At 49.4% G+C, this 25,267-nt stretch overlaps 1 protein-coding gene across 8 annotated transcripts in view; it reads right to left on the reverse strand.

The window, feature by feature from the left end:
- Positions 1-25,267, reverse strand: part of LOC124000833 (histone deacetylase 5-like) — a 91,246-nt gene continuing 65,979 nt past the window's right edge. For 4 of the 8 annotated variants that reach the window (XM_046307482.1, XM_046307483.1, XM_046307476.1 and 1 more), the window contains 17 exons: positions 16,204-16,323; positions 11,386-11,623; positions 11,051-11,256; positions 10,589-10,891; positions 7,954-8,107; positions 6,700-6,833; positions 6,350-6,470; positions 4,340-4,389; positions 4,001-4,108; positions 3,706-3,761; positions 3,390-3,477; positions 3,039-3,256; positions 2,748-2,866; positions 2,311-2,444; positions 2,079-2,163; positions 1,822-1,987; positions 1-1,591 (listed from right to left, as the gene is read on the reverse strand). In XM_046307482.1, coding sequence (XP_046163438.1) covers positions 1,552-1,591; positions 1,822-1,987; positions 2,079-2,163; positions 2,311-2,444; positions 2,748-2,866; positions 3,039-3,256; positions 3,390-3,477; positions 3,706-3,761; positions 4,001-4,108; positions 4,340-4,389; positions 6,350-6,470; positions 6,700-6,833; positions 7,954-8,107; positions 10,589-10,891; positions 11,051-11,256; positions 11,386-11,623; positions 16,204-16,323 — 2,340 coding nt within the window. In that variant the 3' untranslated portion in view covers positions 1-1,551. The remainder of the gene's footprint in view (positions 1,592-1,821; positions 1,988-2,078; positions 2,164-2,310; positions 2,445-2,747; positions 2,867-3,038; positions 3,257-3,389; positions 3,478-3,705; positions 3,762-4,000; positions 4,109-4,339; positions 4,390-6,349; positions 6,471-6,699; positions 6,834-7,953; positions 8,108-10,588; positions 10,892-11,050; positions 11,257-11,385; positions 11,624-16,203; positions 16,324-25,267) is intronic. The other 4 variants (XM_046307479.1, XM_046307477.1, XM_046307480.1 and 1 more) reach the window with 3 other exon arrangements.

Consider the following 25,267-nt stretch of genomic DNA (forward strand, 5'->3'; position numbering starts at 1 on the left):
TTCGTTATTGAACCATCTCATGTTGAGGGGTTTGCCAGAGCAGGACAGGATGCAATATTTACAAGTGACAGGAAGTGACATGGCAAAAAGTTGGTCATTGTAGCGTTCAAATTTCCTCACAATCATACAGTCAGCCGCATTTTTACAGGTCGGAATTGATAAAGGACGCAAAAAAAAAAATCTGTTAAGGCCACACTGACCTTTGACCTAGAGTATTACACAAACCCAGAAAGAGGGAAGAGAGAGGACATAGGATTAGAATCCCATCTCTGCAGAGATGGCTAAAATGGTGCATTCTCTGGAGGAAATTAAGGCATTTTGAAAGAAATAAGCAAACAAATATACAAACAAAACAGACATGAGAGTAACAAGTGTGTGGATTTGTCTTTCTGTCCTGTGTTCTGCTAAGTGGTGGTGTAGTTGGTGTTAACAGGGATATTTAATATAAAGGCACCAAGTTCTTCTAAAAACGTCTTTCTCCAGTCTCATGACCACCACAAGTCTCCCAGTCGCAGCAGCAAGCGTGAGACAAAAAGTTCATAATCCAAGTATTATTCCACAAAAATCCTTCCTCGTCCAATCCGTGGGCTTTCATTGCACCAAGCGGTAAATTTGATTGTGGGTATGTACGTGTCCTTTTTTGATAGTCCAAACAAAGTAGAAGGGTAAAAACCACCTCAAAATTCATTCTGTCCCATACAAAGTGGAGGGAGCTGAGGCTTCCTGAAGAAAAAAAAAGAAAAGACTGAATTGGAGAGATGTCTCCTTCAGCCAGTAAGTCCCCCGTGGCAGGATCCACAGCTCGACCTCCACTCCACAACCACAGCTGATATCGGATACAGTGAAAGGAATATACAGTAATATATATATATATATATATATGCAAATATACATATGTTTGTGTGCTTCTTTGAACAGATTATTGAATAGACGCATGAGAATACCAAACGACAGACAAAATAGGAACAGAGGTACGCCTGCTCTGAAAGGAAGAGCATTATTCATTGATACAACCCCATTGCTGTTCCGCTGTTGGGAACTTAGTGTGTATAATATAATGCGGGTGTGTTTGAGTGGATTTGTGTTTGAGTGGATTTGTGGCTGTTGAAATATTTTTGCTGCTTGTTGGCTTTTTCAGTTCTAATGTTCCTGAAAAGTATAAAGTATGACAAGAAATGTACAAAGCTTCTCGGGCCCCAGAGCCGAGGTACCCCCCCTGGATCCACTGCCTTCTGCTTACAAAAAAGTTTGAAAGAAAAAAGCAAGACACACAGGCTCTTCAAAAGGTCCCGCCTCTTCCTGCTTCCTCCACCAATCACGCATATCCGCCGCTGCCCCCTTTAGGTCAGTGTGTGTGTGTTATGCCTCTCCTCTCCCACACACACTTTAACAAACTCACCTCAGTGAGTTGGAAAGGGAGGCTAGCACAAGTCCATCAATCCTCAGAAAATGGAAAGAGGTGAGGCGAGGGCTGGAAAGAGGAGAGGATGACAGGAGAAGGCTAGTGCCCGAAGGATATGGAGACAAAGGTGTCGTGACAACTGTTTCCTCCTACAAGACGGGCTCTTCTTCCATTGGCTCTTCTGTAGACCTGCAGGTACACCAAATAGGAAACAGCACGACATAGACATTAGCCTCTTAGTCATGCCAAAATAAATGCCTCTACCAACGAAGGTCGGTCAAAACGTATATGATAAGTCTACACCTTAAGTCTCAGTGGAACTTCAGGCCCACAGCCTTATGAATGAATCTGATGTCTTAAAAAACGCCATTCCAAAACCACATAAAATCCCCAAAAGAGTGAATGGTGCAGGTGTTTACCTGCTGGTCTCTGTGGAGACGGTGGAAGCGGCGGCCTGCTCAGTATCCACGGTAAGCGATGCCATGGCGGTGACCGTGTCGGCCTCGTCCTTCTCTCTCCGCTGGGCATCCATTAAGGACTGGCCCACTGTGGGAGCCAACCTTTGGAGAGAGCTCCAGTGTTTACCTGCAGGGAGAGAAGGAGTCGTGTCAGTTAAGGGTGACGTGATACACATGACGCAAACACAACTAAGTGCATATGTGCAGGTAAAACGCACTCTGTATCTCGATGACCCTCTCCAGAGAGGCAGCAGCTTTTGGACAGGGCTTCTGTTGCAGGACAGCCTGTGGCAGGGGGTCCAACTGACAGAGAAACAGTGTGAGAGAGAGAGATTGGGATGTAAAAACAAATAATTTCCTCTCTGAACAATTACATCCATCTTTACCAAATGACATGTAGTGTATGTGACATCACGGCACTGTCCCCTCCTATAGCAGATGATGTCATACCTCATCGCCGAGCAGGGCCGCCACACAGGACTCTGAGGCATCACAGATGGCCGTGAGGTCGTGACCTCCTTCCAGCGCCAGGACCACACGTCCCCCCGCCAGCTTCATCAGCTGCTTGGTGAGGTGGCCGAAACCTGAGGATGGTTCAACACTGTACTGAGTATAATCTTCTGTGTAAATCATGAATTGATGTAAATAGGACAGGTCTGCACAGGAATTTTAGTTTTGTGCAGGTTTATGAAGTAAAGGCCCCATATGATAGGAAATAATTCAGGTACTTCAATATTCCTATGAAGTTTCTTCTAGTGGTTAAGTACTATTCTTCCAGCAGGGGGTAGTAGTGTATGTACAATTAGCTAGAGGACCCTCTTATAAATGCATACACTATGGAAAAGGCTTGGCAGAAACTGACACGTAAAGAGTACTGTTCAACTTACATTTAGCAGTGACGTTGTATCCTCCCAGAGGGGACTGGTGACCCTCCACGGCATCAAACCCAGCGGACACTAGGACCACGTCAGGGGAGAACTCGTTGGCTATGGGCATCACCACCGTCCTGTATAACAGACAAGATGGAAAACAACATTTTATTTTCTTACGTTTCCAGATCATCTGCAAGAACTAAGCAGTGTGGAAATCGCAAAATAAGCAGAGCCTGTTCATATGAATGAAAGATCAGTGCCAATGTTGCTGCTCGTTCAGCTAATGACCAACCACCGTCTGTTCACCTGAAGGCAGTCAGGTACTCCACGTCACCCATGGGCGGTTCTACGCCCCCTGTCCAAGCGATGTTTGTGTTGAAGCCAACACCAGGTCCAACCCCCACCTCTTCAGGAGCCCCACTGCCGGGGAAGAAGTTTCCATCGTCGTAGCGATGCATGGAAATGTAAAGTACATTGGGGTCGTTGTAAAAAGCCTGCTGTGTCCCGTTACCATGGTGAATGTCCTGGACACAGAGAATGGATATGTGAACAATAATACATGACCTGCATTGATCACATAATGTATGGTATATATATTGGTATCATGACAACACTAGCACATATAGGGCCTCGCTAACAACATACGACCCCACTCACCCAGTCCACGATGAGGACCTTGCCCACTCCTAGTTTCTGCTGCAGCAGCTTGGCTGTGATGGCCACTGAGTTGAAGAAGCAGAAGCCCCTGCAGACAATGACAGACACACAGACAAAAAAAATAAAAAATTATCAGCAGAAACAGGGAGAATGTTTAAGGGCACTGCCCAGTAGTTACTCAAAATGGACGCTTTTACCAATTATTGTATCAACCATCGCACACGTCATTTCTCTATGTAACTTCAACCAACTCCTTTGAAGCACCCTAGCCACTCCCCCGCCCCGGCTCTACCCATGATTCCCTGGGTGTACTCACATGGCAGTGGATTCCTCAGCGTGATGGCCTGGTGGACGCACCACGGCAAAGCCGTTCTGGAACGGAGAGGAGAGAGAGAAACCGTTAATGAGAAAATGTTGTAGGGCCTATCCATCAACAAAATCAAGTGACTAAGTGCTTATTGATCAGGGTACTATTGTGTCCACCCATGAACAAACCCACAGGGTATATTACATGATTATTACATATTGTACATTTTAAATTAAGGTGCAAGGTTGCCCCTGACAACTTTCAATCAAACAGTAGTGGCACGGAGAGAGGCTGGTAATGTTACCTTCAGTTCCCCGGCGGCCACTTTGAAAGCCAGCTCGATGACGCAGCCAACAGCCATTCTGACAGCGCCCGAGGAGTGCATCTCGTTCCACACAGTGTCACTGTCCACCTGCAGAGGGCAATAGAGAACACTCATCCCCACCCCGCTACTGTTCTTTTAACACTGATAACATGACACTGCTGTAGGTGATGTAATGCTCAGCTTTGTGCTGCTTATGTTGAATGAATATCCTACAATTAAACTGCATGACATTTTCTGAAACTGTATTATTATCCAATCTCAACCTCTAACTAAAATGTCAATGTAACTCCATTCTAAATGGATGGATAGATGACTCACCCCAATGCCTCCACAGGGCAACACAGCATACATCTTCTGACTGATTGGACCTTAAGGAGCCAATGGGGACAGGGAGCAAAGGTTAGATTGTAGTTTAAATAAGTTAAACACTATTTAGCCATATTTCAACATTGTATCACACACCTTTTAGCCTTCCTAGCAGATTTCTTTTCCCAAGATGCTCGGGATACGGTGCATTTGGAAAGTATTCAGACCCCTAGAATTTTTCAAAATTTTGTTAAAGCCTTCATTCTAAAATTGATTAAATGTTTTTCCTTTATCATGCTACACATAATACCCCATAATGACAAAGCAAAAATAGTTTGACATTTGTGAAAATAGATTTAAAAAAAAACAGAAATACCACATTTACGTAAGTATTCAAACCCTTTACTTAGTTGAAGCACCTTTGGCAACGATTACAGCCTTGAGTATGGCGCTACAAGCTTGGCACACCTGTATTTGGAGAGTTTCTCACACTCTTCTCTGCAGATCCTCTCAAGCTCTGTCAGGTTGGATGGGGAGTGTCACTGCACAGCTATTTTCAGGTCTCTCCAGAGATGTTCGATTAAGTTCAAGTCCAGGCTCTGGCTGGGCCCCTCAAGTACATTCAGGGACTTGTCCCAAAGCCACTGCTGCGTTGTCTTGGCTATGTGCTTAGGGTCGTTGTCCTGTTGGAAGGTTAACCATCACCCCAGTGAGATCCTGAGCAGGTTGTCATCAAGGATCTCTGTACTTCACTCCATTCATCCTTCATCATGTGGTTTCTGTCTGGCCACTCTACAATTAAGGCCTGATTGGTGGAGTGCTGCAGAGATGGTTGTCCTTCTGGAAGGTGCTCCCATCTCCACAGAGAATCTGGAGCTCTGTCAGAGTGACCATCGGGTTCTTGGTCACCACCCTGACCAAGGCCCTTCTCCGCCAATTGCTCAGTTTCGCTGGGCAGCCAGCTCAGAGTCTTAGTGGTTCCAAACTTCTTCCATTAAGAATGATGCTGGCCACTGTTCTTGGGGACCTTCAGTGCTGCAGACATTTTTTGGTACCCTTCCCCAGATGTGTGCCTTGACACAATCCTGTCTCTGAGCTCTACGGACAATTCCTTCAACCTCATGGCTAGGTTTTTGCAGACGTGCACTGTCAACTATAGGACCTTATATATTTCCAAATCATGTCCAATCAATTAAATTTACCACAGGTGGACTCTAATCAAGTTGTAGAAACATCTCAAGGATGATCAATGGAAACAGGATGTACCTGAGCTAAATTGAGTTTCATAGCAAAGGCTCTGAATACTTATGTAAATAAGGTATTCTTTTTTGCAAAAATTAAAATAAAATGCATTTTCGCTTTGTCATTATGGAGTATTGTGTGTAGATTGAGGAAAAGCTTTTCAAATCCATTTTAGATTACGGCTATGACATAGCATAATGTGGAATAAGTCAAAGGGGTCTGAATACTTCCCGAATGAACGGTTTAGTTTAGTTTATGTCTGCAAGTCCAGTTCTGCTCAGCACCACACAGAGTGAACTAACTTTGAAGTGTGTGTGTGTGTGTGTGTGTGTGTGTGTGTGTGTGTGTGTGTGTGTGTGTGTGTGTGTGTGTGTGTGTGTGTGTGTGTGTGTGTGTGTGTGTGGTTGACGGCTCAGTCACTGCAGTGCTGTTTTGCAGCTGATCCAGTCCCCCCCCCCCCCCCTTCTATGAGACCCAGCCTAGCTATGAGTCACTCAGACGGGGGTGGACGGGCGTCTGGGGCCCTTTCCCCTCGACCAGCAGGTCTAAAAATACCCTCCTGCGCCTGTCAGGGAGCTGAGCCTTCAAACAATCCACCTGACTGCGTGTGAGTGTGTGTGTGTGTGGGTGGATGGAGAGGAGAGGAGAGGGGAAGTAACTACTTTCAAGGATGCTTGGGGCAAATATTGTTTCCATCATTCGAGCAAAATGGCTAGGGAAACACACATGCATGGATTCTCACACACAAGAGGCGTAAAGACATGAGATGAGGTTAGGCACCTAAGAGCTTCTTGCTATCTAGTTTCTGTCTGTTGAGGGGACTGGTGCCATACAGCAGGGTGTGGTATTCTGAATGCACAGTCTGGATCTCATCCAACGTGGCCTTCCTCCCCCGAATCCTCTGTACACAGTAAAGGAAAACACACGTAGCACACAATACATCAATTTCATTCAGGGTTTATGTTGTATTGCTAATTGGGAAGTGATTTTTAAAATGAACTTGAAATAATAATGGATAAAGCTCATTCTCATCTCCACATAGCTTGTTTAAGTTACTGAGAAGAAATTCTCTTGGAAATAAGGATCGGAGCTGGTCGCTATACTAGCTGTAGTCTGCAGGGGGTCCTCACCTCACAGCGGCCCAGGAGCCCAGTCTCCTGCAGCCGGGACCACACACTCTGGATGCGGCCGGCGTGTTCTGGGTGGATGTGGGTGTTCCCACACATACACTGGTGCTTCAGCATAAAGGTGTCGTACACCAACCCTGAGAAGGAGATGATAGGAGAGGCAGAGAGAAAAAGAGAGGGAGAGAGAAAAAGAGAGGGAGAGAGAAAGATGGAAAGAAAGAAGGGAAAGAAAAAGAAGAAAAATGTAGCTTTTCAAGGCAGGGTAGGAAGAAGACCAAGCACAGGACAACCTCTCCAACTTCTCTCTCAGAACAAAATGGTGACCCCATTACCCAGCAGGTCAGAGCATAAGATCATCATCTCAATTTAATTTTTTCATGTTAGGACCTTTGGAGATGTTAATTATTCTATGGTGGAGGGTGGCTCCATGTCATCATGGTTTTCATCAGATCCAACCCTGTAGGCTCTTGCTATTATTTTCTCTGCTGAAATAATTACACCCAGACAGCCCTTATTGGACTCATCACTTAGTACAGGGGTTCCTAAACTTTTTCACTCAGGGGGGCCCCCTTCCAGCATTAGGAAACATCCCACACCCCCAACCACATCTATTTAAAGCTTATTTCCTGCAATTCTACACATTTTGTTATTGGTTGCAAAGACAATTTCAGTTTTAAAGCAATTCTATACATTTCTAATGTGTATTCGTGGTAGTAGAGTGACTAAAAAAAGTACAACAATATCTATGGGCTAAAAAAACTAAATAAAACATTAGCTGATCTGGACGTTTCTGACAAGTTGTGAATAGCTCTCTAAGGTATGCAATGACTGACATGACAAGAGGAACTGATGATACACTACCCAATTTTGAAATTGCACCTTGTGCAATCTACTATTACAACTTTCAAGCGTAAGTTGAAAGCCGGACAGAGTTCCTGCCGACCCCTCGCCACGCCCCACAGTTTGGGAACCATTGACTTAGTCAACACGTCCTATTCTGCAGGGCCATTCGACCATGGACTGGCTAGGGAAGTGTTTGTTTTCTGAAAGTGTCTTATCTCTAAAGGCCAATGGCTTTCGTTAGTGTTTAACTAATAGGGATTTATTGCTAAAGCTCTACTATCTACCACTATGACAAAAACAAATACAGCGATTCAGGTAGATAACTAAGTTGAGACAGCTTCTTTCATATTGTTCAATAGGTCCTGATAGTCTCACTTTGTATGTCATCTGTTCCAAAACCCAAAAGAAGCGTACCTGTAGTGAAGAGGTGCTTGATGGGGACCTCACCCATGGGAGCCCCCTTGACGCTGGCAGTGGCAGGGGAGGACTGGGCCCTTCCCAGAGGTCTGTGGGGCATGCCCGAAATGGACAGGGATGCCTGGAACACATTGAGCTGTTGCAGGTGATGCTGGTCAGAAAAAAATTGTGGACAAAATAACAAAGAGACATTTTGAATACCAACTAAAGAGTTGAATAATGTCTCATCATGAGACACTGACTGGACTTCAGTGTGAGGGAATGGACTTACTATATCAAATCAGCTCTGTGGCTTTCATTGTTTACATCAGAAATACTGCAACCTTGAGAGAGAAGTGACATTTCACAATACCTCCTCAGGCCAATGGAACAAGGGGAAAATGGGAGGGAGGTGGTGCTAAATTAAGCCTGTGTAGACTAAACATGGGCCCTGGGTAGAAACCCAAAGGCAAACACTTATCCCCATACGAGCCTCAAAAGGCAGGGCAGGACAAGGACCGATCCTTCACAACAGCCAAAAGACTACTCTGACAATTCTCCAGCTGTAAACAGTGGCTGAGCTAACGGGGCTCTGCTTTCTGTCAATGGGAGAAGCACTACAAATCCAGACAGGAGCCGTGTGAGCTCTAGGAAATAATCTAACGCGATAGATGCTCCTTCTAACAGACACCAAATGACAAGGTTCATATGTATCTTTTTTTTAAACTGCGGACGGTTTGTTTCAAGACCTTGAGATGGGAGCTGAGTTTAACTCGCGGGCGGGCGCACACACACACAGGTCCGGCAGGCCCACACCTTGCTAACTCCTTTTTCAATGAGAGATCCTACGGTAATGCAGGCTCTCTTATGAGTCTCTGTCACTGTCGTTTCGCTTCCCATGTCTTTCCATTGTAGAGGGCGGCTCAGATCCATTTGTATTCAAGGCACCACAGCAGACAAGTAGAGCAGAGTCAGAGGGAAAAAAAAGTTCAGCAGGGAGGCTGTGTGTGTAGGGGGGGGGGGCTTCCGTGTCACTGACTCAAATGCCAAAATAGGTTTTTGAGGATGTCGTCTCTACAGAATGACTGCATACACCCATGCTCCCTCCCTATGGCCCCCATACCCTAAAAACTCCTACCCCCCTAGCCCATCACAACAGAAATAGTACTGCAGCCACCTACCTCCCTAGTGGGTGGTGAATTGGTGTAAAGTGCAGGGGGAAAAGGGGGGAGAAAAAGGGCTGGCATGGTGAAGAGAGGGGGGGAGAGAAGGGCGGGGGTGGGCGGGAGAGGGGAATGATTCACCAAGGAGAGATGAGTCACAGATGAGTCCATTCACTGAAATGAGAAAAAGCAGCAAGGGAAGGGGAGGGAGGGTGTGTGAGCGTGCATCGAGGGGGAGAAGACACAGCCCGAATTCTGATGCTTTTCTCTCCTGATATTTTTTGTCAATGGTGTGTGGGAGTAGGAGAGGCTTATTTTATAATCTCCCTCGCTGCATTGGTTCTTCCTCCCTCCAACGCACAAACAGCATTTCTTAGAGGAACGTGACCACAAAACATTTCCATTATTTTTCGCCTCTTTTTAACGTTATGTATTAATTGCTGTCAATGACCATAATTTAGAGACAAATATGACAACCAACAGCAACATAGCCAACTGGCCGTTTACTGTATTATATTGTAATGTTTAGGTCCTCAAAAGAGTATGAGGCTCTGATGAGGATCCAAGTGCATGTCATCAACTACTGAGTCTGTCTCGGCCAATGACAGCTAAATCCAAATTCAATCCATCTTAATTACCTGTAGTAATTCATTTATATTTTTATTTTATTTTTTAAATCGTCCACTTGCCCTTTCGCAACTTTTGTTTAACTGGAGCCACTTATCCTCTTGGTAATTTGTTAAAGAACTGCAGGCGATTCATTCGCCAAAGCTTGTTCTTTTATTTCCTGCTAAGTGCAATGGATGACTCACAGGTGGGTGGGAATTAAGGCTCTCGTTCTTCTGTAGGGAGCCATGATGATGATGCTTCGCACAGCGCAGCCAATCTGCCCTCCAAGAGGGGATACCCTTTTCTACATCACCAGGCCCCCGCAAAACTCAATCCACCACTCGAACTGGGTGTCAACGCCAATCTATGTAGCCACATAGCTAATGATGACGTTCCTACCTTTTCAACTGCATAGCCTTTGCTACTGATCTTTTGGTAGGTCATTTCTGCAATCTACACCCTCCCTGGAGTGATTGGTCATTCTAGACAGTTTCTTTCCATTAAGTCATAAATGGCCCATTATAAGAGGTACAATGATGAATCAAGTCACTAGGTTTAGTCATCAGACAGACGTCACCGGAACAGATTCGGGAAGGTCAACAGCGAATGGGGTCTGAATATTCTTGCTGCACTGTTAGGAGCAAGTAACAAGCATTTCATTGCACCCGCTATAAACACCAATAAACTTTGATTTGATTCCAGCAGAACTAATCATAGTACAAGGAAAGACAAAACTCATGGTTTATAAATAAACAATTTGCACCTCTTATTGATTTTCTTACAGAAAGTCATCTTAGTGTTAAACTTGCAGGGCAATACATGTTTCTCTCTATCAAAGTAAAATTAAATGCAAATTTTTTTTTTTTTAATTCAGTATTTACTTGGCCGTAAGGTACGCCCTCCTCATCACACTCCCTCAGCTCGATGGCCTCGTCTTCATCATCCTCTTCCTCCAGGTCGCTCTCTGTGCTCTCGCCCTTCAGGGGGGTCAGCAGGCGTTCTGAGGGGGGCGACGTCTCCCCCGACTCTTCCTTCTGGAGCCTCTGCTCCTGAGGACGCCCCTCCCCCAGACACTCAGACTCGGCCCCCTCCTCCTGCATTTCCTGTGTCTCTGTGAGCTCCTCCTCTGTCTCCTCGGGGTGGGTGGGCGGTTGGCGAGGAAGCTCCACCCCTTTTGACAGAATCTAGTGTGGTTGACAGTTAGCAGTGTCTAACTCTCCCTGCCACATGTACAGTATACTACACCCCCCTCAGTCCAGTCAAATGGCATACAATACTTTTTTTTAACCTACAAACACAACCAAAACCTCTAATATTGTAGTGTTCCTTGTGGCACCCCCTACCTTGTTGAGCTGGTACTGCTTCTGCTTCTCCAGGAAGTGCTGGTGCTGCTGCTGCATGACGAGCTGCTGCAGGGCCTGGGGGCTCTGGGGGAAGGGCGCAGACTGCGTGCGACTCAGGGGCCGGTGGCGTGGTAGCTTATTCACCGTGCGCATACTGTTGGACACCCGCTCTCCCGTCACCAACGGCGACTGACCGTACATGGGGACTGGAGGGAGGAGGAGTCAGAGAGACGTATTTCAGAAGAGGCCATATGGATTTGAATCTATATTTACCTGCAAGTAGGACGCTTTGCTAGCAGGGATATAAGAGTATAAATATATGTTGGTAGATGTACCTGAGAGGAGGGCACTCTGTTGGCGGGCCTGCTCCAGCAGGAGGACGTGCTGCAGTAGGGAGGAGTGACTGCTGTGGCTGTTGGGGGCCTGGGTGGAGTCTAAGTCGTGTTGCATCCCAGGTGGCAGGCATGATGCCGGCAGGGACGAGGTGCTGACAAACTTGCCCATCAGAGCCCCACCCTGACGCATGGTCTGGATGGCCTGCCTCTCTGCCTCCTGCAACAGCTTCTGATTGGCCTGAGGATGGAAGGGGGGTTAACTAAGTCAGAATGTCTACATCAGATGACAACTCTGGTTCAGGGGAGTGTGTGCTGGTTTCTATTTGACCTCAACTCAGTGGGATGGAGCAGGTTCAGGCAGTGTTTTTACAAGTACTTAAAAAAAATATATATTAAAATAAGCTATTTTTAGAACACAAGGCCCGCACTGGATTTTGTTTTTGCACATTTACCTTTATGCCAACAACTGACTTCTAAACTTGAAATATTGTTAATCATCAAGTATCCTATGGAAATGTGAAGGGCCACAGTCTGGTTGTTACACCAGAAATGAATAGTTATCTATAGGAGAAATGTATATGGTGGAGTCAATTAAGGTTGAATATGAGCCAGGGGCTTGGAATGTACTGAGTTAAGGAAAGGCAATCACATGGTTGTGGTCACTGATAAGGGTGGAGAGCTGTGGATTAGTGAGGAATGGGGGTCGAGGTCAGGTCAAGTCACAGTAAGGAAGAAGGAACAGTTCATTAACCACATCACTTAACTTCGAGCCTAGCAAAAAATATGTAATGTTTAGAGGGAAGGAGGAGACTTCACCTAAATTGAGGTACACACACACACACACAGGTGGGAAGATGTCTGTCTGTTCAGCTGTCTGACTCATTGGGTGAATAAACTTGATTTGAGCTTGTCATAGTTGTACGGGAGTTTTTCACTCTTAAATTAGAACCTAACAGCAGCTATGGCAAATTTATTATAACCATTACAGATAACAAAATCTTAATTGCCTCACACACACACACTCAGCAAAAAAAAGAAATGTCCTCTCACTGTCAACTGCGTTTATTTTCAGCAAACTTAACATGTGTAAATATTTGTATCAACATAACAAGATTCAACAACTGAGACACATGTCTGTGGAACTTGTTCAGTTTGACTAACAGAAATTGAATAATGTGTCCCTGAACAAAGGGGGGTCAAAATCAAAAGTAAGTCAGTATCTGGTGTGGCCACCAGCTGCATTAAGTACTGCAGTGCATCTCCTCCTCATGGACTGCACCAGATTTGCCAGTTCTTGCTGTGAGATGTGACCCCACTCTTCTACCAAAGCACCTGCAAGTTCCTGGACATTTCTGGGGGGGAATGGCCCAAGCCCTCACCCTCCGATCCAACAGGTCCCAGACGTGCTCAATGGGATTGAGATCCGGGGTCTTCGCTGGCCATAGCAGAACACTGACATTCCTGTCTTGAAGAAAATCACGCACAGAACGAGCAGTATGGATGGTGGCATTGTCATGCTGGAGGGTCATGTCAGGATGAGCCTGCAGGAAGGGTACCACATGAGGGAGGATGTCTTGCCTGTAATGCACAGTGTTGAGATTGCCTGCAATGACAACAAGCTCAGTCCGATGATGCTGTTACACACCGCCCCAGACCATGACGGACCCTCCACATCGATCCCGCTCCAGAGTACAGGCCTCAGTGTAATGCTCATTCCTTTGACGATAAACGCGAATCCGACCATCACCCCTGGTGAGACAAAACCGCGACTTGTCAGAGAAGAGCACTTTTTGACAGTCTTGTCTGGTCCAGCGACGGTGGGTTGTGCCCATAGGCGACGTGGTTGCCGGTGATGTCTGGTGAGGACGTGCCTAAAAACAGGCCTACAAGCCCTCAGTCCAGCCCCTCTCAGCTTATTGCGGACAGCCTGAGCACTGATGTAGGGATTGTGCATTTCTGGTGTAACTCCGGCAGTTGTTGCCATCCTGTACCTGTCCCGCAGGTGTGATGTTCAGATGGAACACCTGCACAGGATCGGTACGTCTCCCTGTAGCGCTGTCTTCGGCATCTCACAGTACGGACATTGCAATTTATTGCCCTGGCAACATCTGCAGTCTTCATGCCTTCTTGCAGTATGCCAAAGGCACGTTCACGCAGATGAGCAGGGACCCTGTGCATCTTTCTTTTGGTGTGTTCAACTGTCACTGTCACAGAAAATCACATTGTAGGATTTTATTTTTTTATTTGCAAATTATGGTGGAAAATAAGTATTTGGTCAATAAAAGTTTCTCAATACTTTGTTGGCAATGACAGAGGTCAAACGTTTTCTGTAAGTCTTCACAAGGTTTTCACACACTGTTGCTGGTATTTTGGCCCATTCCTCCATGCAGATCTCCTCTAGAGGAGTGATGTTTTGGGGCTGTTGCTGGGCAACACGGACGTTCAACTCCCTCCAAAGATGTTCTATGGGGTTGAGATCTGGAGACTGGCTAGGCCACTCCAGGACCTTGAAATGCTTCTTACGAAGCCACTCCTTCGTTGCCCGTGCGGTGTGTTTGGGATCAATGTCATGCTGAAAGACCCAGCCACGTTTCATCTTCAATGGCCCCATTCTTTCCTTTACACGGATCAGTCGTCCTGGTCCCTTTGCAGAAAAACAGCCCCAAAGCATGATGTTTCCACCCCCATGCTTCACAGTAGGTATGGTGTTCTTTGGATGCAACTCAGCATTCTTTGTCCTCCAAACACGACAAGTTGAGTTACCAAAAAATTATATTTTGGTTTCATCTGACCATATGACATTCTCCCAATCTTCTTCTGGATCACCCAAATGCTCTCTAGCAAACATCAGGACGGGCCTGGACATGTACTGGCTTAAGCAGGGGCACACGTCTGGCACTGCAGGATTTGAGTCCCTGGCGGCGTAGTGGGTTACTGATGGTAGGCTTTGTTACGTTGGTCCCAGCTCTCTGCAGGTCATTCACTAGGTCCCCCCGTGTGGTTCTGGGATTTTGACCCCACAGGGTGAGATCTTGCGTGGAGCCCCAGATCGAGGGAGATTATCAGTGGTCTTGTATGTCTTCCATTTCCTAATAATTACTCCCACAGTTGATTTCTTCAAACCAAGCTGCTTACCTATTGCAGATTCAGTCTTCCCAGCCTGGTGCAGGTCTACAATTTTGTTTCTAGTGTCCTTTGGTCTTGGCCATAGTGGAGTTTGGAGTGTGACTGTTTGAGGTTGTGGACAGGTATCTTTTATACTGATAAATTCAAACAGGTGCCATTAATACAGGTAACGAGTGGAGGACAGAGGAACCTCTTAAAGAAGTTACAGGTCTGTGAGAGCCAGAAATCTTGCTTGTAGGTGACCAAATACTTATTTTCCACCATAATTTGCAAAGAAATTCGTTAAAATTCCTACAATATGATTTTCTGGATTTTCCCCCCTCATTTTGTCTGTCATAGTTGAAGTGTACGTACCTATGATGAAAATTACAGGCCTCCCATCTTTTTAAGTGGGAGAACTTGCACAATTGGTGGCTGACAAAATACTTATTTGCCCCACTGTAACTGACCTTAATTGCCTACCGCCTGTAAGCTGTTAGTGTCTTAATGACCGTTCCACAGGTGCATGTTGATTAAATGTTTACGATTCATTGAACAAGCATGGGAAACAGTGTTCAAACCCTTTACAATGAAGATCTGTCAAGTTATTTGGATTTTTAAGAATCATCTTTGAAAGACAGGGTTCTGAAAAAGGGACATTTCTTTTTTGCTGAGAGAGACACATTATTTTTTTGCTATTTAAAGTTAATTTATTGAAACCGTAATATCAACTGTTGATATTATATTGTGGAACACAATCTTCAAAAAGCAACCTCAACAGTGGGGCTTGTAGAAGCCTATGGCTGTGCAATGGCATAGCTTTGTTTAGTTATTTCAGCAGGCAAGTTGCTCTTATTTCCCAATCAAGAGACATATTTTATTGTAAAAAAAAAAAATCTAAATAATATAGAACAGAATATTTTTCCAAATTAAAAAGTTTCCGGTACAAAGTGATCTCACGTCTGGAACAGTCATTCTCAGATTGATCCTTTAAAAACGGGGCTCAATTTGGCGACGAGGTGAAATCATTTTTCCCGGGTTACAAACCAAAACCTCTCTTTTCCATATACAGACGTTCAATTTAGTTTATTCTGCCTGTTCTTTGGAATTTTCCAAATGGATTAACAATTCCATATTGAATACTGCATGGGGATGAATTACGGCCATGACATCTGTTTGGTGAGTAGGCCTAGGCGTAATGATTCTGATAAATGTTTAGGGCGGCTATAGCCTAGGCTAACCAATTCTAAATGGCATTCACAAAGTAGCATAAGTGGAAAATAGACAGGACACAATCTTTCCAAAACTGCAGCGCTCGTTGTTGTAACATATTTCCCTACTTCAGCCCAGCAGTCCATTAAGAATGTGATAAAACTGTCGTCATTTGGCAAGGAATGAAGCTTGTGTATCCCATCAGTTAGATAGGCATTTGTTTCTGTAGGCCTAGAAAAAACCTAACGGGAGCTTGTGTGTTTGTGTAGAGTGAGTGAGACAAGGCGGGGAAAGGGAATTTAGGGAGAAAAACTGATGCGTAGCTTGGTTTTCTTTTTGTTGTGCCCCGCAAATGCACATGTACAAATGGGACACTAGAGTCAAAGCAAATCAATGTTGTCTTCAAGACAACCTTTTGATATCTGGTTAAAGATGGCGTCTGTTCGAGTACTCATGCCCATCCCTAGTTTCTAGTGTTCAGAGTTTCGGTAGAGTACTCACGGTGAGGTGAGAGTTGGCTGGTAGGCCCAGGGAGATGTTAGGCAGCGAGGGGGACGTGTAGAGGCTCAGCGGACTGACTGTCCCATCAGCATTAAGGGTCTGGTGGAGGGACCGCAGCTGCTGCACAGAAAAGAGGGAGGAAAAAGTGGTTTAGAGAGAGCGTGTGAGAGGGCGAGAAAGAGAGCGTGTGAGAGGGCGAGAGAGAGAGGAGCGAGCATGTGAGAGGGCGAGAGAGAGAGGAGCGAGCAAGAGAGAGGAGCGAAGCGAGCGAGCAAGAGAGGAGCGAGCGAGCAAGACAGGAGCGAGCGAGCAAGAGAGAGAGGAGCGAGCGAGCGAGCAAGAGAGAGGAGCGAGCGAGCGAGCAAGAGAGAGGAGCGAGCGAGCGAGCAAGAGAGGAGCGAGCGAGCGAGCAAGAGAGAGGAGCGAGCAAGAGAGAGGAGCGAGCAAGAGAGAGGAGCGAGCAAGAGAGAGGAGCGAGCGAGCAAGAGAGAGGAGCGAGCGAGCAAGAGAGAGGAGCGAGCGAGCAAGAGAGAGGAGCGAGCGAGCAAGAGAGAGAGAGCGAGCAAGAGCAAGAGAGAGAGAGAGGAGCGAGCGAGCGAGCAAGAGAGAGAGCGAGCAAGAGAGAGAGAGAGAGCAAGAGAGGAGCGAGCAAGAGAGGAGCGGAGCGAGCAAGAGAGGAGCGAGCGAGCGAGCAAGAGAGGAGCAAGCGAGCGAGCAAGAGAGGAGCGAGCGAGCGAGCAAGAGAGAGGAGCGAGCGAGCGAGCAAGAGAGAGGAGCGAGCAAGAGAGAGGAGCGAGCAAGAGAGAGGAGCGAGCAAGAGAGAGGAGCGAGCAAGAGAGAGGAGCGAGCAAGAGAGAGGAGCGAGCAAGAGAGAGGAGCGAGCAAGAGAGAGAGCGAGCGAGCAAGAGAGAGGAGCGAGCAAGAGAGAGGAGCGAGCAAGAGAGAGGAGCGAGCAAGAGAGAGGAGCGAGCAAGAGAGAGGAGCGAGCGAGAGGAGCGAGCGAGCAAGAGAGGAGCGAGCGAGCAAGAGAGAGGAGCGAGCAAGAGAGAGGAGCGAGCGAGCAAGAGAGAGGAGCGAGCGAGAGGAGCGAGCGAGCAAGAGAGAGGAGCGAGCGAGCAAGAGAGAGGAGCGAGCGAGCAAGAGAGAGGAGCGAGCGAGCAAGAGAGAGGAGCGAGCGAGCGAGAGAGAGGAGCGAGCGAGCGAGAGAGAGGAGCGAGCGAGCGAGAGAGAGGAGCGAGCAAGAGAGGAGCGAGCGAGCAAGAGAGGAGCGAGCGAGCAAGAGAGGAGCGAGCGAGCAAGAGAGGAGCGAGCGAGCAAGAGAGGAGCGAGCGAGCAAGAGAGGAGCGAGCGAGCAAGAGAGGAGCGAGCGAGCAAGAGAGGAGCGAGCGAGCAAGAGAGAGGAGCGAGCGAGCAAGAGAGAGGAGCGAGCGAGCAAGAGAGTGGAGCGAGCGAGCAAGAGAGAGGAGCGAGCGAGCAAGAGAGCAAGAGAGCGAGCGAGCAAGAGAGAGGAGCGAGCGAGCAAGAAGAGAGCAAGAGAGAGGAGCGAGCAAGAGAGAAGAGAGCAAGAGAGGAGGAGCGAGCAAGAGAGAGAGAGGAGCGAGCAAGAGAGAGGAGGAGCGAGCGAGCAAGAGAGAGGAGCGAGCGAGCAAGAGAGAGGAGCGAGCGAGCAAGAGAGAGGAGCGAGCGAGCAAGAGAGAGGAGCGAGCGAGCAAGAGAGAGAGCGAGCGAGCAAGAGAGAGGAGCGAGCAAGCAAGAGAGGAGGAGCAAGAGAGAGGAGCGAGCAAGAGAGAGGAGCGAGCAAGAGAGAGGAGCAAGAGAGAGGAGCGAGCAAGAGCGGAGCAAGAGAGAGGAGCGAGCAAGAGAGAGCGAGCAAGAGAGAGGAGCGAGCAAGAGAGAGGAGCGAGCGAGCGGAGCAAGAGAGAGGAGCGAGCGAGAGAGGAGCGAGCAAGAGAGAGGAGAGCAAGAGCGAGAGCGAGCAAGAGAGAGGAGCGAGCGAGCAAGAGAGCAAGAGAGAGGAGCGAGCGAGCGAGCAAGAGAGAGGAGCAAGAGAGAGGAGCGAGCAAGAGAGGGAGAGCGAGCGAGCGAGCAAGAGAGAGGAGCGAGCAAGAGAGAGGAGCGAGCAAGAGAGAGGAGCGAGCGAGCAAGAGAGAGGAGCGAGCGAGCAAGAGAGAGGAGCGAGCGAGCAAGAGAGAGGAGCGAGCGAGCAAGAGAGAGGAGCGAGCGAGCAAGAGAGAGGAGCGAGCGAGCAAGAGAGAGGAGCGAGCGAGCAAGAGAGAGGAGCGAGCAAGAGAGAGGAGCGAGCGAGCAAGAGAGCAAGAGAGAGGAGCGAGCGAGCGAGCAAGAGAGAGGAGCGAGCAAGAGAGGAGCAAGAGAGAGGAGCGAGCGAGCGAGCAAGAGAGAGGAGCGAGCGAGCGAGCAAGAGAGAGGAGCGAGCGAGCGAGCAAGAGAGAGGAGCGAGCGAGCAAGAGAGAGGAGCGAGCGAGCAAGAGAGAGGAGCGAGCGAGCAAGAGAGAGGAGCGAGCGAGCAAGAGAGAGGAGCGAGCGAGAGGAGCGAGAGAGAGGAGCGAGCGAGAGGAGCGAGAGAGAGGAGCGAGCGAGCAAGAGAGAGGAGCGAGCGAGCAAGAGAGAGGAGCGAGCGAGCAAGAGAGAGGAGCGAGCGAGCAAGAGAGAGGAGCGAGCGAGCAAGAGAGAGGAGCGAGCGAGCAAGAGAGAGGAGCGAGCGAGCAAGAGAGAGGAGCGAGCGAGCAAGAGAGAGGAGCGAGCGAGCAAGAGAGAGGAGAGAGAGGAGCGAGCGAGCAAGAGAGAGGAGCGAGCGAGCAAGAGAGAGGAGCGAGCGAGCAAGAGAGAGGAGCGAGCGAGAGGAGCAAGAGAGAGGAGCGAGCGAGCGGAGCAAGAGAGAGGAGCGAGCGAGAGGAGCAAGAGAGAGGAGCGAGCGAGAGGAGCAAGAGAGAGGAGCGAGCGAGAGGAGCAAGAGAGAGAAGCAAGAGAGAGGAGCGAGCAAGAGAGGAGCGAGCAAGAGAGGAGCGAGCAAGAGAGGAGCGAGCGAGCAAGAGAGGAGCGAGCGAGCAAGAGAGAGGAGCGAGCGAGCAAGAGAGAGGAGCGAGCGAGCAAGAGAGAGGAGCGAGCGAGCAAGAGAGGAGCGAGCGAGCAAGAGAGGAGCGAGCGAGCAAGAGAGAGGAGCGAGCGAGCAAGAGAGAGGAGCGAGCGAGCGGAGCAAGAGAGAGGAGCGAGCGAGAGGAGCAAGAGAGAGGAGCGAGAGCGAGCAAGAGAGAGGAGCGAGCGAGCAAGAGAGAGGAGCGAGCGAGCGAGCAAGAGAGAGGAGCGAGCGAGCGAGCAAGAGAGAGGAGCGAGCGAGCGAGCAAGAGAGAGGAGCGAGCGAGCGAGCAAGAGAGGAGCGAGCGAGCGAGCAAGAGAGAGGAGCGAGCGAGAGGAGCAAGAGAGAGGAGCGAGCGAGCAAGAGAGAGGAGCGAGCGAGCGAGAGAGAGGAGCGAGCGAGCGAGAGAGAGGAGCGAGCGAGCGAGAGAGAGGAGCGAGAGAGAGGAGCGAGCGAGCGAGAGAGAGGAGCGAGCGAGCAAGAGAGAGGAGCGAACGAGCGAGCAAGAGAGAGGAGCGAACGAGCGAGCAAGAGAGAGGAGCGAACGAGCGAGCAAGAGAGAGGAGCAAACGAGCGAGCAAGAGAGAGGAGCGAACGAGCGAGCAAGAGAGAGGAGCGAGCGAGCGAGCAAGAGAGAGGAGCGAGCGAGCAAGAGAGAGAGGAGCGAGCGAGCAAGAGAGAGGAGAGCGAGCGAGCAAGAGAGAGGAGCGAGCGAGCGAGCAAGAGAGAGGAGCGAGCGAGCGAGCAAGAGAGAGGAGCGAGAGGAGCGAGCAAGAGAGAGGAGCGAGAGGAGCGAGAGAGAGGAGCGAGCGAGCGAGCAAGAGAGAGGAGCGAGCGAGCGAGCAAGAGAGAGGAGAGGAGCGAGCGAGCGAGCAAGAGAGAGGAGCGAGGAGCGAGCAAGAGAGAGCGAGCGAGAGGAGCGAGCAAGAGAGGAGCAAGAGGAGAGGAGCGAGCAAGAGAGCGAGAGGAGCGAGCGAGCGAGCAAGAGAGAGGAGCGAGCGAGCGAGCAAGAGAGAGGAGCGAGCAAAGAGAGGAGCGAGCGAGCAAGAGAGAGGAGCGAGCGAGCGAGAGGAGCAAGAGAGAGGAGCGAGCGAGCGAGCGAGCAAGAGAGAGGAGAGCGAGCGAGCGAGCGAGCAAGAGAGAGGAGCGAGCGAGCGAGCGAGCAAGAGAGAGGAGCGAGCGAGAGGAGCGAGAGAGAGGAGCGAGCGAGAGGAGCGAGCGAGCAAGAGAGAGGAGCGAGAGAGAGGAGCGAGCGAGCAAGAGAGAGGAGAGAGAGAGCGAGCAAGAGAGAGGAGCGAGCGAGAGCGAGCGAGCAAGAGAGAGGAGCGAGAGGAGCGAGCGAGAGCGAGCAAGAGAGAGGAGCGAGCGAGAGAGCGAGCAAGAGAGAGGAGCGAGCGAGAGAGCGAGAGGAGAGGAGCGAGGAGCGAGCGAGCGAGCAAGAGAGAGGAGCGAGCGAGCGAGCGAGCAAGAGAGAGGAGCGAGCGAGCGAGCAAGAGAGAGGAGCGAGCGAGCGAGCGAGCAAGAGAGAGGAGCGAGCGAGCAAGAGAGAGGAGCGAGCGAGCAAGAGAGAGGAGCGAGCGAGCGAGCAAGAGAGAGAGAGGAGCGAGCGAGCAAGAGAGAGGAGCGAGCGAGCGAGCAAGAGAGAGGAGCGAGCGAGCGAGCAAGAGAGAGGAGCGAGCGAGCGAGCAAGAGAGAGGAGCGAGCGAGCGAGCAAGAGAGAGGAGCGAGCGAGCGAGCAAAGAGAGAGGAGCGAGCGAGCGAGCAAGAGAGAGGAGCGAGCGAGCAAGAGAGAGGAGCGAGCGAGCGAGCGAGCAAGAGCAAGAGAGGAGCGAGCGAGCGAGCAAGAGAGAGGAGCGAGCGAGCGAGCAAGAGAGAGGAGCGAGCGAGCGAGCAAGAGAGAGGAGCGAGCGAGCGAGCAAGAGAGAGGAGCGAGCGAGCGAGCAAGAGAGAGAGCGAGCGAGCGAGCAAAGAGAGGAGCGAGCGAGCGAGCAAGAGAGAGGAGCGAGCGAGCGAGCAAGAGAGAGGAGCGAGCGAGCGAGCAAGAGAAGAGCGAGCGAGCGAGCGAGCGAGGAGAAGAGAGAGGAGCGAGCGAGCGAGCAAGAAGAGGAGCGAGCGAGCGAGCAAGAGAGAGGAGCAAGAGCAAGAGAGAGGAGCGAGCGAGCGAGCAAGAGAGAGGAGCGAGCGAGCGAGCAAGAGAGAGGAGCGAGCGAGCGAGCAAGAGAGAGGAGCGAGCGAGCGAGCAAGAGAGAGGAGCGAGCGAGCGAGCAAGAGAGAGGAGCGAGCGAGCGAGCAAGAGAGAGGAGCGAGCGAGCGAGCAAGAGAGAGGAGCGAGCGAGCGAGCAAGAGAGAGGAGCGAGCGAGCGAGCAAGAGAGAGGAGCGAGCGAGCGAGCAAGAGAGAGGAGCGAGCGAGCGAGCAAGAGAGAGGAGCGAGCGAGCGAGCAAGAGAGAGGAGCGAGCGAGCGAGCAAGAGAGAGGAGCGAGCGAGCGAGCAAGAGAGAGGAGCGAGCGAGCGAGCAAGAGAGAGGAGCGAGCGAGCGAGCAAGAGAGAGGAGCGAGCGAGCAAGAGAGAGGAGCGAGCGAGCAAGAGAGAGGAGCGAGCGAGCAAGAGAGAGGAGCGAGCGAGCGAGCAAGAGAGAGGAGCGAGCGAGCGAGCAAGAGAGAGGAGAGCGAGCGAGCGAGAGAGAGGAGCGAGAGAGAGAGAGGAGAGCGAGCGAGCAAGAGAGAGGAGCGAGCGAGCAAGCAAGAGAGAGGAGCGAGCGAGCGAGCAAGAGAGAGGAGCGAGCGAGCAAGAGAGAGAGCGAGCGAGCAAGAGAGAGGAGCGAGCGAGCGAGCAAGAGAGAGGAGCGAGCGAGCGAGCAAGAGAGAGGAGCGAGCGAGAGGAGCAAGAGAGAGGAGCGAGCGAGCGAGCAAGAGAGAGGAGCGAGCGAGCGAGCAAGAGAGAGGAGCGAGCGAGCGAGCAAGAGAGAGGAGCGAGCGAGCAAGAGAGAGGAGAGAGGAGCGAGCGAGCAAGAGAGAGGAGCAGCAAGAGAGAGAAACAGCAAGAGAGAGAAACAGCAAGAGAGAGAAACAGCAAGAGAGAGAAACAGCAAGAGAGAGAAACAGCAAGAGAGAGAAACAGCAAGAGAGAGAAACAGCGGAGGTATTTTCCAGAGAGGGAGAGTGAAGTCTTCCAGCTCACTAAAACATCCCATCAGTGCATGTATATTTAATCTACCCTAGCAACAACTAGAGAGAGGAAGAAAGGAATCCATCTTGTGTTCTATCTGACCCTCTGCAGTATAAACAGACAGGACAGGAGCTCTAACCAGTGTGACTCATTCTTTCAGCTCGCACAACATTTCTCTCCAAATGCCGCTGAGGCTTCCAGTTCCCTTTGAACAAACGGCTGTTATTTGATGTTTGTGCAGGTGTGCTAGCTAGTACCTTTTCTGTTACAGACCTATATCCATCCTGCCCTGCCTATCTAAAGTCTTTGAAAGCCAAGTCAACAAACAGGTGACTGACCATCTCGAATCCCACCGTACCTTCTCCGCTATGCAATCCGGTTTCCGAGCCAGTCACGGGTGCACCTCAGCCACACTCAAGGTACTAAACGACATCATAACCGCCATCTATAAAAGACAGTACTGTGCAGCAGTCTTCATCGACCTTGCCAAGGCTTTCGACTCTGTCAATCACCATATTCTTATCGGCAGACTCAGTAGCCTCGGTTTTTCGGGTGACTGCCTTGACTGGTTCACCAATTACTTTGCAGACAGAGTTCAGTGTGTCAAATCGGAGGGCATGTTGTCCGGTCCTCTGGCAGTCTCTATGGGGGTGCCACAGGGTTCAATTCTCGGGCCGACTCTTTTCTCTGTATATATCAATGATGTTGCTCTTGCTGCGGGCGATTCCCTGATCCACCTCTACGCAGACGACACCATTCTATATACTTTTGGCCCATCATTGGACACTGTGCTATCTAACCTCCAATCGAGCTTCAATGCCATACAACACTCCTTCCGTGGCCTCAAACTGCTCTTAAACACTAGTAAAACCAAATGCATGCTTTTCAACCGATCGCTGCCTGCACCCGCATGCCCGACTAGCATCACCACACTGGATGGCTCCGACCTTGAATATGTGGACACCTATAAGTACCTAGGTGTCTGGCTAGACTGCAAACTCTCCTTCCAGACCCATAAACATCTCCAATCGAAAATCAAATCAAGAATCGGCTTTCTATTCCGCAACAAAGCCTCCTTCACTCACGCTGCCAAGCTTGCCCTAGTAAAACTGACTATCCTACCGATCCTCGACTTCGGCGACGTCATCTACAAAATTGCTTCCAACACTCTACTCAGCAAACTGGATGCAGTTTATCACAGTGCCATCCGTTTTGTCACTAAAGCACCTTATACTACCCACCACTGCGACTTGTATGCTCTAGTCGGCTGGCCCTCGCTACATATTCGTCGCCAGACCCACTGGCTTCAGGTAATCTACAAGGCCATGCTAGGCAAAGCTCCGCCTTATCTCAGCTCACTGGTCACGATGGCAACACCCATCCGTAGCACGCGCTCCAGCAGGTGTATCTCATTGATCATCCCTAAAGCCAACACCTCATTCGGCCGCCTTTCGTTCCAGTACTCTGCTGCCTGTGACTGGAACGAATTGCAAAAATCGCTGAAGTTGGAGACTTATCTCCCTCACCAACTTCAAACATCAGCTAGCTGAGCAGCTAACCGATCGCTGCAGCTGTACATAATCTATTGGTAAATAGCACACCCATTTTCACCTACCTCATCCCCACAGTTTTTATTTATTTACTTTTCTGCTCTTTTGCACAACAATATCTCTACCTGTACATGATCATTTATCACTCCATTGTTAATCTGCAATATTGTAATTATTCGCCTACCTCCTCATGCCTTTTGCACACATTGTATATAGACTCCCCTTTTTTTCTCTAACCAGGTAGGCCAGTTGAGAACAAGTTCTCGTTTACAACTGCGACCTGGTCAAGATAAAGCAAAGCAGTGTGACAAACACAGTTACACATGGGATAAACAAACAGTCAATAACACAAGAGAAAAGTCTATATACAGTGTGTGCAAATGGCGTAAGGAGGTAAGCAATAAATAGGCCATAGTAACAAAGTAATTACAATTTTGCAATTAAACAATGGCGTGAGATGTGCAGATGTACAAGTAAAAATACTGAAAAGAGCAAAAAAAAAGTTAATAAAAACAATGTGCGGATGAGGGAGGTAGATTGGATGGGCTACTTACAGATGGGCTGTGTACAGCTGCAGCGATCGGTAAGCTGCTCAGATAGCTGATGCTTAAAGTTAGTGAGGGAGATATAAGTCTCCAACTGGAGTCATTGGAAGCAGAGAATTGGAAGGAAAGGCAGCCAAAGGAGGTGTTGGCTTTGGGGATGACCAGTGAGATATACCTGCTGGAGCGCATGTTAAGAGTGGGTGCTGCTATGGTGACCAGTGAGCTGAGATAAGGCGGGGCTTTACCTGGCAGAGACTTATAGATGACCTGGAGCCAGTGGGTCTGGTGACGAATGTGGCATACAGGTGGCAGTGGTTGGTGGTGACAAAACGGATGGCACTGTGATAGAAGGCTTTGTTGCGAAATAGGAAGCCAATTCTAGATTTCATTTTGGATTGGAGATGTTTAATGAGTCTGGAAGGAGAGTTTACAGTCTTGCCAGACACATAGGTATTTGTAGTTGTCCACATGTTCTAAGTCAGAACCGTCCAGAGTAGTGATGCAAGTCGGGAGGGTGCGGGCAGCGATCAGTTGAAGAGCATGCATTTAGTTTTACTAGCATTTAAGAGCAGTTGGAGGCCACGAAAGGAGAGTTGTATGGCGTTGAAGCTCGTCTGGAGGTTTATTAATACAGTGTCCAAAGAAGGGCCAGATGTTTACAGAATGGTGTCGTCTGCATAGAGGTGGATCGAGGAATCACCCGCATTA

This window comes from Oncorhynchus gorbuscha, linkage group LG16, assembly GCF_021184085.1.
Source record: "Oncorhynchus gorbuscha isolate QuinsamMale2020 ecotype Even-year linkage group LG16, OgorEven_v1.0, whole genome shotgun sequence".
Taxonomy (NCBI): Eukaryota; Metazoa; Chordata; class Actinopteri; order Salmoniformes; family Salmonidae; genus Oncorhynchus; species Oncorhynchus gorbuscha.